We start from the raw sequence: 14,242 nt of genomic DNA, 5'->3' as shown, positions 1-14,242 counted from the left end.
ATATTCAAGCTCCAATCCATATTCACATTCCCCTCTTCACCCTATCCCATAGGGTGACACCAGGGTTGAGTACCATGGTACCATCCATTCCAGAAGGTATCCTTATAAAACTGTTGTTCCGCAGAGTCTATTACAAAACCTGATATGGTCAAATTACTGAGATACAGATCATAACATAGGCACTATTTCAGTCATTTCTTTTACACCAATACTTTTTCCAACCCCTTAGTATACAGATTCTAACTTATTCTTACCTAAGTGAGTATATATTGTTATTAATCATAAAATCTTTGGTTATATACTGATTATATCTTGAGTATACATTTTTCTCATGTATCACATCATCTTATAAAGCTTTGTATGGTTATATAGTATCCCTGTGTGCTATTACCTAATTATACAGTTGCAGACATCTCTCTAGTGTCTCTAGCACTTGCATAGCGATTGGTCCTTCTCAGAGGGAGATAGTCCAAAGTGTTATCTCCTGTGGTGTTGGGAAGGAGATTTTCGTACAGAACATATTGTCCTGCGGTCGTCTTTTTCATTATTGCAGTTTCAATTAAGCGTTCTACTAAGCCTCTAGCACAAGGGATTATGCAACATCCTACTAATACAAAAATTGCTACCACTATAATTATAGTAGTGGCTGCTGAAATGATAAATGTCTTCCATTTACCAAAAGCTTTATCCAACCAACCCGTCCAGGATGTGTCAACACCAGAGTTCTCTGCCAACTCTTGTGACAGTGAGGTTAAGCCTTCCAAAGCTCTGGTGATTGATCCATCTGGAGCAGTATTGTTGGGGATAAAGGTGCAACACTGTGTACCTATTTTCCGGCACACTCCGCCCTCTGCTGCCAGAAGTTGGTCAAGTACTAATCTGTTTTCCAACGTCATCCGGCTAGTGGCGTCCAATTGCGCTGCAATTCCTTGAATTGCATCCCTGGTATAATTGACAAATCTCTGCTGGTTGTAATATATGTAATTGATCCAGTCTAAGTTCTTATTTATCGTAGCCCACCAAAAGAAAACTGATTCGAATCCTGCAGCTATTTGGTTTCTGGCTTTGAACTCATCAGGAACCCCTCTTGGAACTCCAATTGCATCTATATAGACCCGATCATCAAAAGATCCAGGCATTGCACTTCTCTTCACTCGTGAGGAAGAGCTGCTATGAGGAGGGAGCAAGGATGCTATAATGATTGGAATTACCAATTTGACTAAGGCACATCTGCCTGTCCAACTCCTGTGAAGTGTGTGGTGGATAGTACGAGTTCCACAATACCACCATACATCTGCTCTCGCCTGTGAAAAGTCTGTGAGATTTAGATTTCGCAGAGTCCCTTTTTCTAGGGTTGTGTTACAATTGGTCAAATTTCCCAGAAACCGTGTATTTTTCACCCCATGTCGTTCCAGACATGTATGATATCTGGTAGCTGGATCTGGAATCCTGAATGCGGGTGGAACCCTCAGCCGAGGGGGTAAGTAGGGGTGGTGCTCGTCAAGATGTTGACAAGACTTATTCACTTCAGTTGTTACCTGAAGTAACTCTAGCATACACCAAAAACCATCTGGATCATTGTGGAGATCTAAAGGGAAAGGAACTACAGTTGGTTCTGCTCTTGCATGGGAACAAAAATAACAATTAGAGACATTCAAACTCTTCGTAGTATAATGTGCCCATTCGAGCCACAGGTTTGTTTCTCCAAATCCTGTTTCTAGTGCCACCAAATCTTTGGAATTATTAATTGGCACGATCTGGTAAGGAATCTTTACTTCTGGGATCTTTGTCGGCATCAAAGGATTCGTGTCAGGTTGGGCTGGGGGTGGAACAATCTTGAATTTTCCAATGGGATCTCTTCCTGTAGCATCAATTCCCAAGGAATAAGTTCTGTATGTAACAGCCGTTACGCCTCTGAAAGTGATAGCCACTTGATTACATTTGGTCATTTGACAAAGGCCAGTGACTCGCAATTTCATGATGGAAATGCTCTTTTTGAGATCTGGAATCTCACTACCTGAGTAGGGAACCCATGAACCTGTATACCACCATACTTGTGCCCAACTTCCGCAATTGGAGAAGGGACACAGGTATACCTCAAAAGCTGACAAATATTGCTGTACAGGATGTTCCCCACACATTGTATAAGAACATACATCAAGGGTTATTGTGGTTGTGTCCTTGGTAGTGGGTAATGTTATCTCATAAGTGGTCATAAATTGTTGCAGAAAATTTACTATATGCTGTGTTCCTTGTATCATGGGCATGGTGAGCACACACAACAGGAGGGTTAAGCACTTCATGTTGGTGGTTTTCATGATCAAGCACTGTATCAAGATTGTACGAAGGGTAAATGACGGCTAATGATTAAGGTGAGCAACAAAATTATCCCTAGGGTCTTAGCAAGAGCTGCTATCACAACAATCAGTATTCCAAAATATATCAAGGCTTGATATATCATTAAGTGTGACTTGGGTATGGGGGGTAAACTCTAATAGCCCCTCTTTCAATGGGGTCGGGTACTTCAAAGAGACTATATATTTCCAAAGGTCCCAGTCCAACCTCTCTGAGAAACAGAAAAGGTATCCAATCAGTGTCAATTACGGCGTATGTGAATAACCAAAAATCTACTACGTCACCAGTTTCTGGTCTTATTAGGAGATCGTCGGTCTGTTCAACTTGTAGACCCAAACTTCCTCCGAATAATACCAGAGTGTGAGTAACTGTTCGACTGGGGCCGAGTGTCCAATTCTCAAGTAAAGGTTCACACAGGGTCTGATATCGAGTAAGGGGATCCCAATTGGGATTGTCTTCTGGAGCGGGGTCCCAATGGGGAAATAATAATTCACGAGGATCCAGAAGGTATTCTGGAGGTATAGGGATTAGCTGTTCACCTAAATTGAAAGGCGACAAGGGTGGAGATTCTCTTCCACGGGACATATAGAAGAAGATTTACTTGGGGTGTGGAGCTATCTGGGAGGACGAGTAGCTGGGACTCTGGTACCTGGAGTGGCTAAGGTAGTATTCGTGGGAGGAGGAACGTCAGTATCAGGAACCAAAGGATAAGGAGGAGGGGTGGGTCGCAATTTAGGCAAGGTAATATTATCCTCAAAAGTAGTTGTACGATTGGGGACAATATGGACCGAGCTACTGATATGATTGGCAACACTTGTAGTATGCAAAATAGGAGAATTAGTGAGGACAGGAGTAGTTGCAGAGTCTTCAATAGGCACTGTAGGATTGCCAGTTGAAAAGTCTGTTGTGGCAGATGTGTCTGCCCAGGGGGTAGGATTACTGGTGGCAATGGGACTGATCTGATTGACCGTTTGAAAGGATGTGTGTCTGAACAAGCGTGTGAATGTGGTATACTGGTGGGGCTTTGTGTAGTCTGAAGTAGCAGTTATTGGAACTGGAGTTGTTGCAAACACCGAGGCAGTAACAAGTACTGTTGGGGTAGTTGCAAGCACTGCTGAGGTAGTTGCAAGTACCGAAGTAGTTGCAAGTACCGTGGCGTTTCCAACGGGTAAGGTGACGTTACCAGTGGGAAAAGTACTAAGTGTGAACCAAAGATCTGCAAGGTTTCTGTCCACAGTATAGGTAAACAGGGTAGTGAAAAACAACACCAAACCTATACAAAGTAGGATGAGACACAAGAGTCCAACAGCAAACAATCGAGCAGATGGAAAGCAGAAGAAGAGGGTGTACTGATGTAGCACCGTTACTGCTGCTGAGACAACACTTGGACGGGTGCTGGTTCCGTCCGTGTCATCAGGAATGGTGTCACCTTCCAAATAAGTGCCGTCAAAGTCGTTGGACCAATGGGAATTGGTTTCAGATAACTGCTCAGAGTCACACTTATCAACAGGGTAAAGTCCAGTGTTCTGTGGGTCTGGTGGATCTGGGTCCTTGATATCGTCAAGGGCAGCAAGGTTGGCAGCTGTTGGTTCTCTACGGAGAACTGGAGAGGGTGGTGGTATTAAAACTTTCACAGGAGTGGTAGGGAAAGGTGCTATTGGTATAGGAACTTTATGTAGAGAAATAGTCCGTAAGGGAATTAGTTCCTCTGGAGTGAACAGCGGCGGAACTACTTGTGGCATTTATCTGGCTTGATTGGGGAAATACAAATGTAGAATGTCAAGCAGCTTACCGATGTTGCTCTTCAAATTCTGTACTGTTGAGAAGTGAACAGAACCAGGTTCACCCGGAGCCAATTCTTCCAAATCTGCTGCAAAGTTGCGGATTCTGATGAGACGGATACGAAGATCTACGTAGGGAAGTGGGAATTCTGGAACACTGGAAGGTGGTGGTGAGGATGGCCACTCAAATGCAGGTTCAAGTACTGGTGGTTGTTCAGGCGGTGACTCTGGAGATTCAGGGATTGTTTGGATGATGATATCAGCAAGATCGAGGAGGTGCGATTCAGGAGATGGATAATCGTGGTTGATTAAGTGGTTGAGTCTTTGATCGAGTTGATCAAGATGATTAAAGAGTGTTGGGTGTGGGGTCGGTGGTCTTGGGCTCAGTGGCGGTGGAGATGGGGTTCATGGCGGGACTGGTCTCTCCAGTGGTTGCTGAACTGGAAACATCAAGAAGGCCTGATTCGGAATTCGGATAGGCTCTGATATCTTTCAGGTGGACCCAGGATGTGTGGTCCTCCAGCTTAGCAGCCGTGGCTGACAGGGCTTCTATCTTGAAGGGCCCAACGTAGATGGGGTCTCGCCAGGTTTTGTGCGTATAATAACGCCGGTGCACAAGATCGCCCACTTTGTAAGGGGGGGATCTATTGGCATCACAATCCCCTCTTCTGTCCGAAATGGCCTGTGGAATTGAGGACAGAGAACTTACAATAGTCTGCAAGATATCCCAATATACTGAGTATTTATCGGGCACTTGAGTGTCCGGATTGCCAGGTAGGAGGCGCATTGGGCGACCTGTACATAATTGGAACGGCGTCAGTTTAAAGGAAGAGGATGGAGTGGCACGAAGAGATAATAGTGCCAAAGGGAGGGCATCAAGCCAATTCTTTATCCCATTTGCCATAAGCTGACGCAGTTTTGTTTTGAGCAACCCATTGTATCTTTCAACCAAACCATTACTGGTGGGTTTGTAAACACAGACGGTTCTGTGAGTAATGCCAAGTGCTGGAAGGAGGTTCTGCAAGAGTTCATTCACAAAGTGTGTACCATTATCTGTGGTAATTTTGCCAGGAATACCAAATCGAGGAATAATTTCATTACACAGTGACTGTGCCATCGTTTGTGCGGTTTCTCTAGAGCAAGGGAAAGCTTCCACCCACTTAGAGAAACCGTCCACGCAGACAAGCAGATACCGTTTACCACGAACAGGCGTCTGCATATCTGTGAAATCAATATACCAATGTTGGCCAGGTCCCTGGACAACAGGTAAATGACCTGAAGGAATGACAGGTCCTCGTTTGGGTGTGTACAGAAAGCATTTGTAACAATTATGGACTACAGTGTGACACATGGGCATCATTTGGGGAGCCCATAATTTGGAAGACAATTGATCATACAGTGTATTAGCATTTAAATGTAAAGGATAATGGAGGGCATGCAAAAGAAGGGATAAAACATGCTGTGAAACACATAATTGACCATTAGGATGGGTCCAAATACCATTTGGATTAAGAAAACATCCAGCTTGCTTCCACAAAGTGAGTTCTGCTTGTGAAAGGGAGGAAGTGAGGGTAGTAGAGAAGTCTGAGGTTAGGGATTCAGAGGGAGTGGACGTTACAGGGGGCTCTGATTCAGGAGATAGTAAGGAGGTAATGACTGGAGGTACTGGGAAAATAGGTGGGGTGTTTGGAGAGGAGGATTCAGAGTGTGTGGAGTCCGAAGGAGTAGAAGGAGGTGTGTCAAAGGGAGGCACTTCGGTTGCAATTACAGGAAGTGCCGCATCAGTAGGGGATACGGAAGGAAGACTGAAAAAGGAAGTGACCTCACGGGCTAGTTCATCAGCAGCGTGGTTACCATTAATGGCGAAAGAAAAAACTGTCTCCTGATGAGCTTTAATCCAGGAGATACTGGTGCGGAGGCCTTTTTGATGGCGCTTCTCCAACGCATCAAAAAGTGCAGTCCACAAAGGTAAGTGACTGAGAGGTTGCCCAGTAGAGGAAATCAGACCCCTCTGGTTCCATTTGCGAACATGGGAATGCAGGGAAGCAAAAACATAGTCCGAGTCGGTGACAATGCTCAAATCTGAGTGTAGTGCTTTAAACGAAAGTACATATAAAACCGCTGCAAGCTCTGCGGTTTGTGCTGTGTATACATCTGGTAACCTGAATTGTACAGGATCCAGTATATCTTCTTCTGGTGTATAACGGAGGGCGGCAAAACCGGCAACTCCGTTTTGCTGAGAACCATCTGTAAACCAAACCTCGCCACTCTGCAAGATTTCTGAATGCAGATGGAGGGATTCAGGAACAGACAATTGGGTAGTGCACTCATGGGGAAAGATAGCATTCTGTGCTGTCTCTGTTACAGTGAGTAATGGATCTAGGCGTTGAAGGTCAGTTAAAGTTAATGGGTGAATAGAGTGCACTACACTGAACAAAAGCACTTGATACTTTTGTAATCGGCAGACAGTCATGTGACTAATCTGTTTATCCAACAGATATTTAACATCATGGGACGTGTGAAGAATCACCGGAAGGTGAGGAATGTAGCTGTACAATTTTGTAACAGCAGTGCTGGCGGCAACAAGGCCTTTCTCACAAGAAGCAAAAGCTCTTTCAACAGGTGAAAAAGTACCTGAAAGGTAACCACATGCAAGATCATCATGTTCTTGTGTGATTAGGCAAGACCAAGTATCCTCAGTATGCACGACCCAAAGGTGCACATCCTGAGAGACATCAATGGTTGCTAATGGTGAGGAAAGCATAACATCTTTCACAAGGGCCATAAGATCAGTGGTTTCCTGAGGTGTGAACTGCAAGGGTTCATGTTTTACTTTCTGTTTACCTTGTAGTTTCATGTAAAAAGGCTGAGTCCGGGCGGAATAATTGGGTATCCAAAGGCGACAAAAATTTAACATGCCAAGGACACCTCTGAGATCAGAAACAGTAATGGGCATTCGCAAGGAGGAGACATGTTGGAGAGTATCGGGACCTAGGCCCTTCAGACGGGAGCCAATGTGGTGGCCAAGGAAGGTAACATGTGTCTGAGCAACTTTTAATTTCTTTCTGTTAACTTTGTAGCCTTTCGTAGCAAGAAAGCCAAGAAAGTCACAGGTGACCTGCACGCATGTGTCAAAGTCAGGGCAGGTGATGAGCATATCGTCTACATATTGAACAATAGAGGTTTGTGGTGGGAGATCATATCTGTATTGTTTGAATTCCTGTATGTGTCCTGCTAACGTTTGGGAAAAGACTGTAGGACTGTCTGTAAAGCCCTGGGGAAGACGAGTCCACTGATATGTCGTGTTATTGAATTGGAAAGCCGTTAGCGGGCGGCTTACAGGGTCAAGGGTGATGGAAAAGAAGGCGTTGGACAAATCAATAGTGGAGTGATATGTCCGCAAAGTAATGCTATTGAGGAGTGTAGTCGGATTTTCAACATTCGGAAATACCGCGTAAGTAAGGTCATTTAACGCGCGTAAGTCCTGTACTATACGGAAGGCGCCAGGCTCTTTCTTTGGCACTGGGAATAATGGAGTATTGTATGGTGAATTACACTTTTCAATGATACCTTGCTGTAATAAGGAATCAATTTGTTCTTGAGCACCAGCAATAACTTCAGGTTTTAGCGGATACTGGGCAATTTTAGGGCCTGTGCATCCAGGTAGCAGCTGAATACGATGGGGAGGGCCTTTAACCTCACCATAAGGTTTCTCAGGTGTGGCCCAAAGAAAACCTGGTAGGTCATTCAAAGCAACCTCTATTTGTTTTTCAACCATAGAGGTGACAGCCATCATGAGTGAAGTGGTTTCATTAGGGGAAGCATCAAAATGAATTTCAAAATGAAACAATGTCAATAGATCTCTCCCAAGTAAATTAACAGGGCATAATGGAGCATACAAAAAGGGAGCAGATAGTTGTTGATCTGCATATTTAATTGGCAGGGGCTCAAGAAGTGGTGTGTCCGTAGGAACACCATCAAATCCAGTGGTGGTAATATTGTCTGGGGAAACTTGAAGAAGTTCCTGCAGTTTGTGCGGGACGTGGGCTAGCACAGAGCGAGAAGCGCCTGTGTCGATTAAAAAGGGGACAGGAACATCACAGATAAGCAGGGTGATCATAGGATCATCCAATCCAGCTTTTGTATGGACTACGCCTAGTCACTGTGGTCGGCGTTGGTCTGGGTTCCATAAAGGGAATGACTGTCGTTCCGGGGGATTTTGCCGGAGCTGCTTAATAACTCTGTGTGGCAGTGGCTGAGGACACTGAGCTGCATAATGACCAAATTGTTGGCAACGATAACACTGAACATCTATATAGCGATCAGGGCTAGGCCGAGAACGGTAGTCTCTGGGTCGTCTATTTGGATCAGGGGGCCCCCGTGGGGGACCTCGCAGAGGTTGAGCGCGACGACCTCGTTCTTCTGGGTAATCAGTTCTACGGTCTGGGCGGTAGGGCCGTGGGCCCTGATTTCGGGTGTTATTGTCGTAGCGTTGATCAGCATACATAACAATAACAGGGGGAGAGGTCTCCGGGGTATTGGGGTCTGTGTCAGAGCTCTTGGAGGCTCTTTTCTCTTTGAGATCTTCAGTCTGCAGCACTTCTAAGTTAGTGTGTACTGTCTTACGATGTTGGACTTCATCTTGCTTGCTTTTAATGAGTTTTCTACAATGATGTAGAATGTGCTCACGGATTTTTGGCCATTTTTCTAGTTGGAGACCAACTGTGTCCTCTAGTTTGTTTTTGATCTGTGAAGGTAGGGTTCCCTTAAGTAAATGATAGAACACCGGAAGAGCATTATCGGAATCAAATTTTTCCTCCGTCTCTTCTTTATAGAGATCTTGGAGTCTGAGTAAGTAAGCCTCAATAGGCTCTGAATCCATTTCCCATCTCTGGGAAGTGATAACTGAAAAATCTTTAAGGGCCGGATACATGGTCCGGATTTCCTGAAATATTTTGGTCTGAATCTCTGTTAAAGGGTTACCATCATACTGGGTATCTGTTACAAATTTGGCATAGCCCGATTGAGTGAATATGTCAGTGACACTGGCGTGTGGGGTTCTTCCCAAAAGCGCTTTCATGTCTCCAACTGACAGGGTGGTACCCAGTGTAATGTCCTGTAGTTTCTTTAACCATCGGTTGCCTCCCATTGCAATATCAGGAAGTTGTAGTATGAGGCTATTTAATTCAACAGCTGAAAGTGGGGTGTACTCCATATGAGGAACACCACCTGACATCCTATTCAGCAGGGGAAGGAGTTTTACTTTCTCAAAGGGTTTAACCAATGAAGAAGTAAGAAGATCGATCGCGGCGGTTGGGGGAAATTGATTCTCATATTTTTTCCAAACTTGGAGACCTTGGATTAAGTAGAGGGTTGTTTTCTGATCCCAATGGGGGTCAGGGTGGTCATAAATAAGATCTCTCACTAGTGAGAGCTTGTCTGACCGCAAGGATCCTTCACGTGGGAAGAGGGCAGACTGGGGCTGTAGCGCCTCAGACCATCCTGCAAGATTATCAATCCATGGTTGAACATAATGCCATGAATTCTCATGTAATGCCACATATTGGGCGGGTGTGCTAGGCGGACCAGATAAGCTAGGTTCTGTATCAATGGTCAGACCTGTAGGGTGACGGGGATTGTCAATGACTGCAAGGCAGCGACTAGATCCCTCATCAGTAAGATAACTCTGAGGGTTGCGCTGTCTGGTATGATGTGAAATAACATCATGCTGTTGGGGTATTTTGGATTTTGATGCAGCAGATGCAATAGTATCCGGGAGTGCTGAAATGGACTTACGTAAGGAACGAAGTCCTTCTGAAACGAATGCGAGGTCATCTCCCATACTGGCCAATGTGAGGCCCTGTATCGGTAGATGGCATGCCCCTGAAGGAGTCGGAGGGGTGCCAAGAGGGAGGGTCTTAGGTAGGTCAAGGTGGGATGAATCTCCTTCCATCAAGGAGGAGAAACTTAGCACTGGGGGAGGTTCGTTTCGAATATTCTCCAGGTCAGATTTAGTTGGGAGTTGTTGTTTTAAAACTTCCCATGCTTCTTCTAATGGGGAGGATCTAACCTTCGGTTGTCCCTCATTAGCCGGTTTGGCCGGAAGTACCAGAGGACACTTTGGCCGTGCACCTAGCGTGTCCCATCTAGGGGGAGTAGAACATTCAGGTGCAAGAATGGGCATGGATGGGTTCACTGGAACAGGGGGTGCTTTAATGAAACCCCGATCATAAAGTTCCTGACAGATAGCCCGTGTCTGTGTAGCGGGACTACATGGAATGAAGCCCATCTGTCGTAACTGAGACAGGATGCGGTAATGTAGGGATGCGGGAGGCAAGGAACCAGTTTGGACAGAGGAGTCCAAATGTGGTGCTGGAGGTGATGTCTGCGTTGAATGTCCCATGTATGGGTAGGTAGCCGTTTGGGTGGTCATGTGCGAGGTCAATCCTGATCCTGGCACAGGACAGGTGGAGGTCTGGGCAGCCGCATCAATCTGACTGATGTCTGGGTGGTGGATAGTGACCGGAACCGATGGGTTCTGGACACATGGGTAATGTTCAATAATGGGGGGGGGGTATGTCAATCTCATAACCTCCAATAGTACGATAGACATGAGGTTGTGGAGTTAGCGTTTGGGTAGTTGCTTGCATCGTTGGAGCAGTAGTGACAGTGGGTGACTGAGCGATAGTCTGTGCCACTGGTATCGAAGGGGTCATGGGCGTCTGAGTTTGTGCCGACCCATGAGATATTGGGATTGAGTTTTTTTGTGATGAGGGAAGAGATAGGATGGGGGGGGTACGGGGAAGAAGTGACAAATCTTTTCAGCAAAGTGGTAGCAACGGAAGCTTAAGGCTGACAGTTGTCGTTATTATGACCGGGTGCAGAGACAGGGTCTGCAAGCTAGAGCCGCTGAAGTGGGTACGGGGAACACAGACGAAATACAGACGGTGATAAGTAGGGAAGGGGTAGAGCGCACACACAGAGTGAAGACAACAGCAGATGTGGAAAGGTGGGGGCTGTCAGTCTTGAAGAGTGATTATAAGAACAGAGAAACTAGAAGGGGTTTAGGGGAGAACATTCTGAAAACGTGCATATTCTCCTAGAGTAGAGGAAATACACATAAAGGACCTAAAGACAACGGGGATGGGGCAAGGCATGCCTGTAAGACAGGTGCATTGAAGGGAGGACAAAGAGGTACAAGAAACAAGGGGGGGGCATAAAAGAAGCTTAACAGAAGGGAAAAAGACAGGAATAAACCCTGAGTTGAAAAGGAGGGAATAAGAGAGGACGCAGGGTGGGATAGGAAACAGAAAATGCGCAATTTCTAAGGATTGTTAAGCGAGATTGCTAGCATAAAGACCAATCCAAAGATGTTGAACATTGAAATAAACTTACGGCAAACCCCAAATCGCAGTCGCCTGGATTCGTTGTTATGCACCATTCACACAACAAGCACACTCTTGCACACCTCACGCAAATCAAAGATGAAGAGGGTAAAAGGGATGAAAGTAAGAGGACAGTGAGAGACATAGAAAGGCTCACTAATAGGTCAGAAGAAAGACCATATAGGCAGAGAAAAGTGGGACAGGGAGAAATATGCCCAAAAGACCTTGGACACACAGAAACCACTCCCCTCTGTGTCCAAGGGAGAGATAGAACAAGAAACAGAAGGACAGAAGACAGTGGAACATGGGTCAGGGGGGGGGGGTAAAACGACGGCGGTCACCACTGTTTAATTTCCCCCTTCCCTTGACCCCTTGTTGACTGTACCACATGGGAGAGTAAACATCTCAAGTTCATCCAAAAGGTTCTTTACAGTTTCCCTCCAATCCCATGGGGGTCTGTTCTGGGAAGGCCTCAGAAGCTGCAGTTCAAACCTGATTCCCATGACCACTGCTTTCTGGCTTTCTGGATCTAGGTATATTCTGGGCCATTTATGTTCCCACATATATATATCAGATACTAAGGAGAGGGTATATATTTTTATAGTATGTAGGAATAAAGACACAGATAGTTTTCAGGAATAGAATCTTATTTATTCTTACCAAGAGAAAGTCTTCAGGTCAATACATACATCTGGGTTCAAATGCACAGAGCTCTGCTGTCGGTCAAGTGTCCAGGAAACTTCTAACTTTTCTGTCTGAATGTTAGCTCTTTTATAGGCATAGATCTCAATAGATGCTTATGGCAGGACCTATTTCTTCATCTTATTGGCCAATATTTCCGGCAGATGTACATTTGTACTTTTTGTCTTGTACAAACTCTTTCCTGTTCTAGTTATTTTGAAACATTTTGAAACATCTCTCTTCCGCCCCAGGTGTCCATCTATTTGTACCCAACTGTCTTTTTCCGGTAAACATCTCTTGCTTTTGCTATTTCAAAACTTCATATCATATTCGTCACCCTGAACATCTTGACTTTATGAAAGATAATCTATTTTTATATAATCTTATGACCTGTGTGCCATGTTATACAAGCTAGATTTTACAAACCATTTTTATCCATTCTTCTATCATCATATATGCTATATTCAATTTGTAATTTGTTTCAGGTTTTATTAAGACTTCATCATATAGTCCTGCATTTGCAGGTTCTCAACTTTTATGCCATTAGTGGGTTATCAGGCCTAGTCAAGGCTTCTCTGCTGACCAAAGTCCTGTAACCTGCTTTACCACTATTCCAGTGGATATTCAAGCTCCAATCCATATTCACACTCCTTTGAACAAAGCATATTATTTGCCTGCTTCAAAAACAGCATCTGGAGAGGCATTGGCAGTTTTAGGCTCTATTTTAAAAACACACAAGCTTTGTTTGTGGTCAACGCGTTTGGATGTATTGGATGTGCATAAGAACACACAGGAGAGAAGAAATGTTTGGTCCATTATGCTGGAGTGAAATATGTTTTCTTTTTGCCCGAACAGCTGAAGTTTTTCATAGATCTCGAGAAAATCAGTACTGGGACTATTAGTACTATTGAATAATGGAGTTTTTGTTGCCACATTAAGCTTTTGAAATTGCATAAATAAACATTAAAAATGGGGGTTGGGAGGAGGGGTGTGTGATGAAGTGCAGAAATGTTGCTTTTGCTTGCTCCTGTTACCACCCCAAATATTTTTGTCTGGAGACACCACTTCAGAGAGTACCTACTAAAAAAAAAACAACTTTTCTTTCTCCAAGGTCAGTATGGTAAGGGTTGCTAGAATTCTGCATTCAGGGCTTCTGGTAGGTACCTGCTATCTAGTCAATTTATTGCTAAATTTACTGGTAATATATTCAACAGTTACTTAAACCCATTCTTGAATTTGCTTGGTTGATCCTCAGATGAGAGAGTATAACTCTTAGGAGCAGGTGGATATAGTATTAGGATTTCTTAATACCTGTTCTAGGGGTTTATTTCTGCACTTCCAACAAGACTGACTCTATGATCATACTGCCTTACCCTTAGATTAACCAGGATATGGGACTCACGACACACGTCCCACTGCTGAAAAAGACACTTGAGCTCTTTGTGTACCGTGTAAAAGCCATGCTGACACTCAACAACTGCCAGGAGGCTTTCTGGCTGGGCAACCTCAAGAACAGGGATCTCCAGGTGAATATTTTGGTCATATTTTATTCTCTCATTTTGAAATGATTTTATTGCTTTTGTAATGTGCCAGACTGGCATCTCTGGAAAATAATTCCTCAGTTTATTCACTGCACATGGACAGTGACTGGGTGAGATTCACTCGCACTGCCCTCAGGAATCAGATGCAAGGTTATGAGGATTGGAGAGACTCCATCCTATACCTTTTTGAAATGTGATAGATTTTCTCCTGCTCCTTTACTTTTTTGGCTGAGTCAGAACCAGTTTCTGAGTTGCGATGCCTTGAGCATTCATTTACAACCAGCAGCTTAAGCATTTTATCTCCATTACTTTTAACTCTTACACATAGCTGGCTATCCCAGTGACAGTCTTCAAACAAGGGACACAAACTGTGGGTCTCTTTGCCAAATGATGCACACTGAGGCTGGCCACTAGGTTGTGCTGTGGTGTCATGACTGAGACACTCCACTCCCCAACAAAACTCCACTAGAAATGAGAACACCTCCCAACCACTGATTTC

The 14,242-nt window shown here is 44.5% G+C and overlaps 1 protein-coding gene across 3 annotated transcripts in view; it reads left to right on the top strand.

Moving 5' to 3' along the window:
* Positions 1-14,242, top strand: part of FANCD2 (FA complementation group D2) — a 763,224-nt gene that overhangs the window by 731,458 nt on the left and 17,524 nt on the right. For all 3 annotated transcript variants that reach the window (XM_030205444.1, XM_030205445.1, XM_030205443.1), the window contains one exon: positions 13,582-13,728. In XM_030205444.1, coding sequence (XP_030061304.1) covers positions 13,582-13,728 — 147 coding nt within the window. The remainder of the gene's footprint in view (positions 1-13,581; positions 13,729-14,242) is intronic.

This window comes from Microcaecilia unicolor, chromosome 6 (assembly GCF_901765095.1).
Source record: "Microcaecilia unicolor chromosome 6, aMicUni1.1, whole genome shotgun sequence".
Lineage (NCBI taxonomy): Eukaryota > Metazoa > Chordata > Amphibia > Gymnophiona > Siphonopidae > Microcaecilia > Microcaecilia unicolor.
The sequence above is the reverse complement of the archived record's forward strand: the minus strand, read 5'-3'. Positions and strand labels throughout refer to the sequence as shown.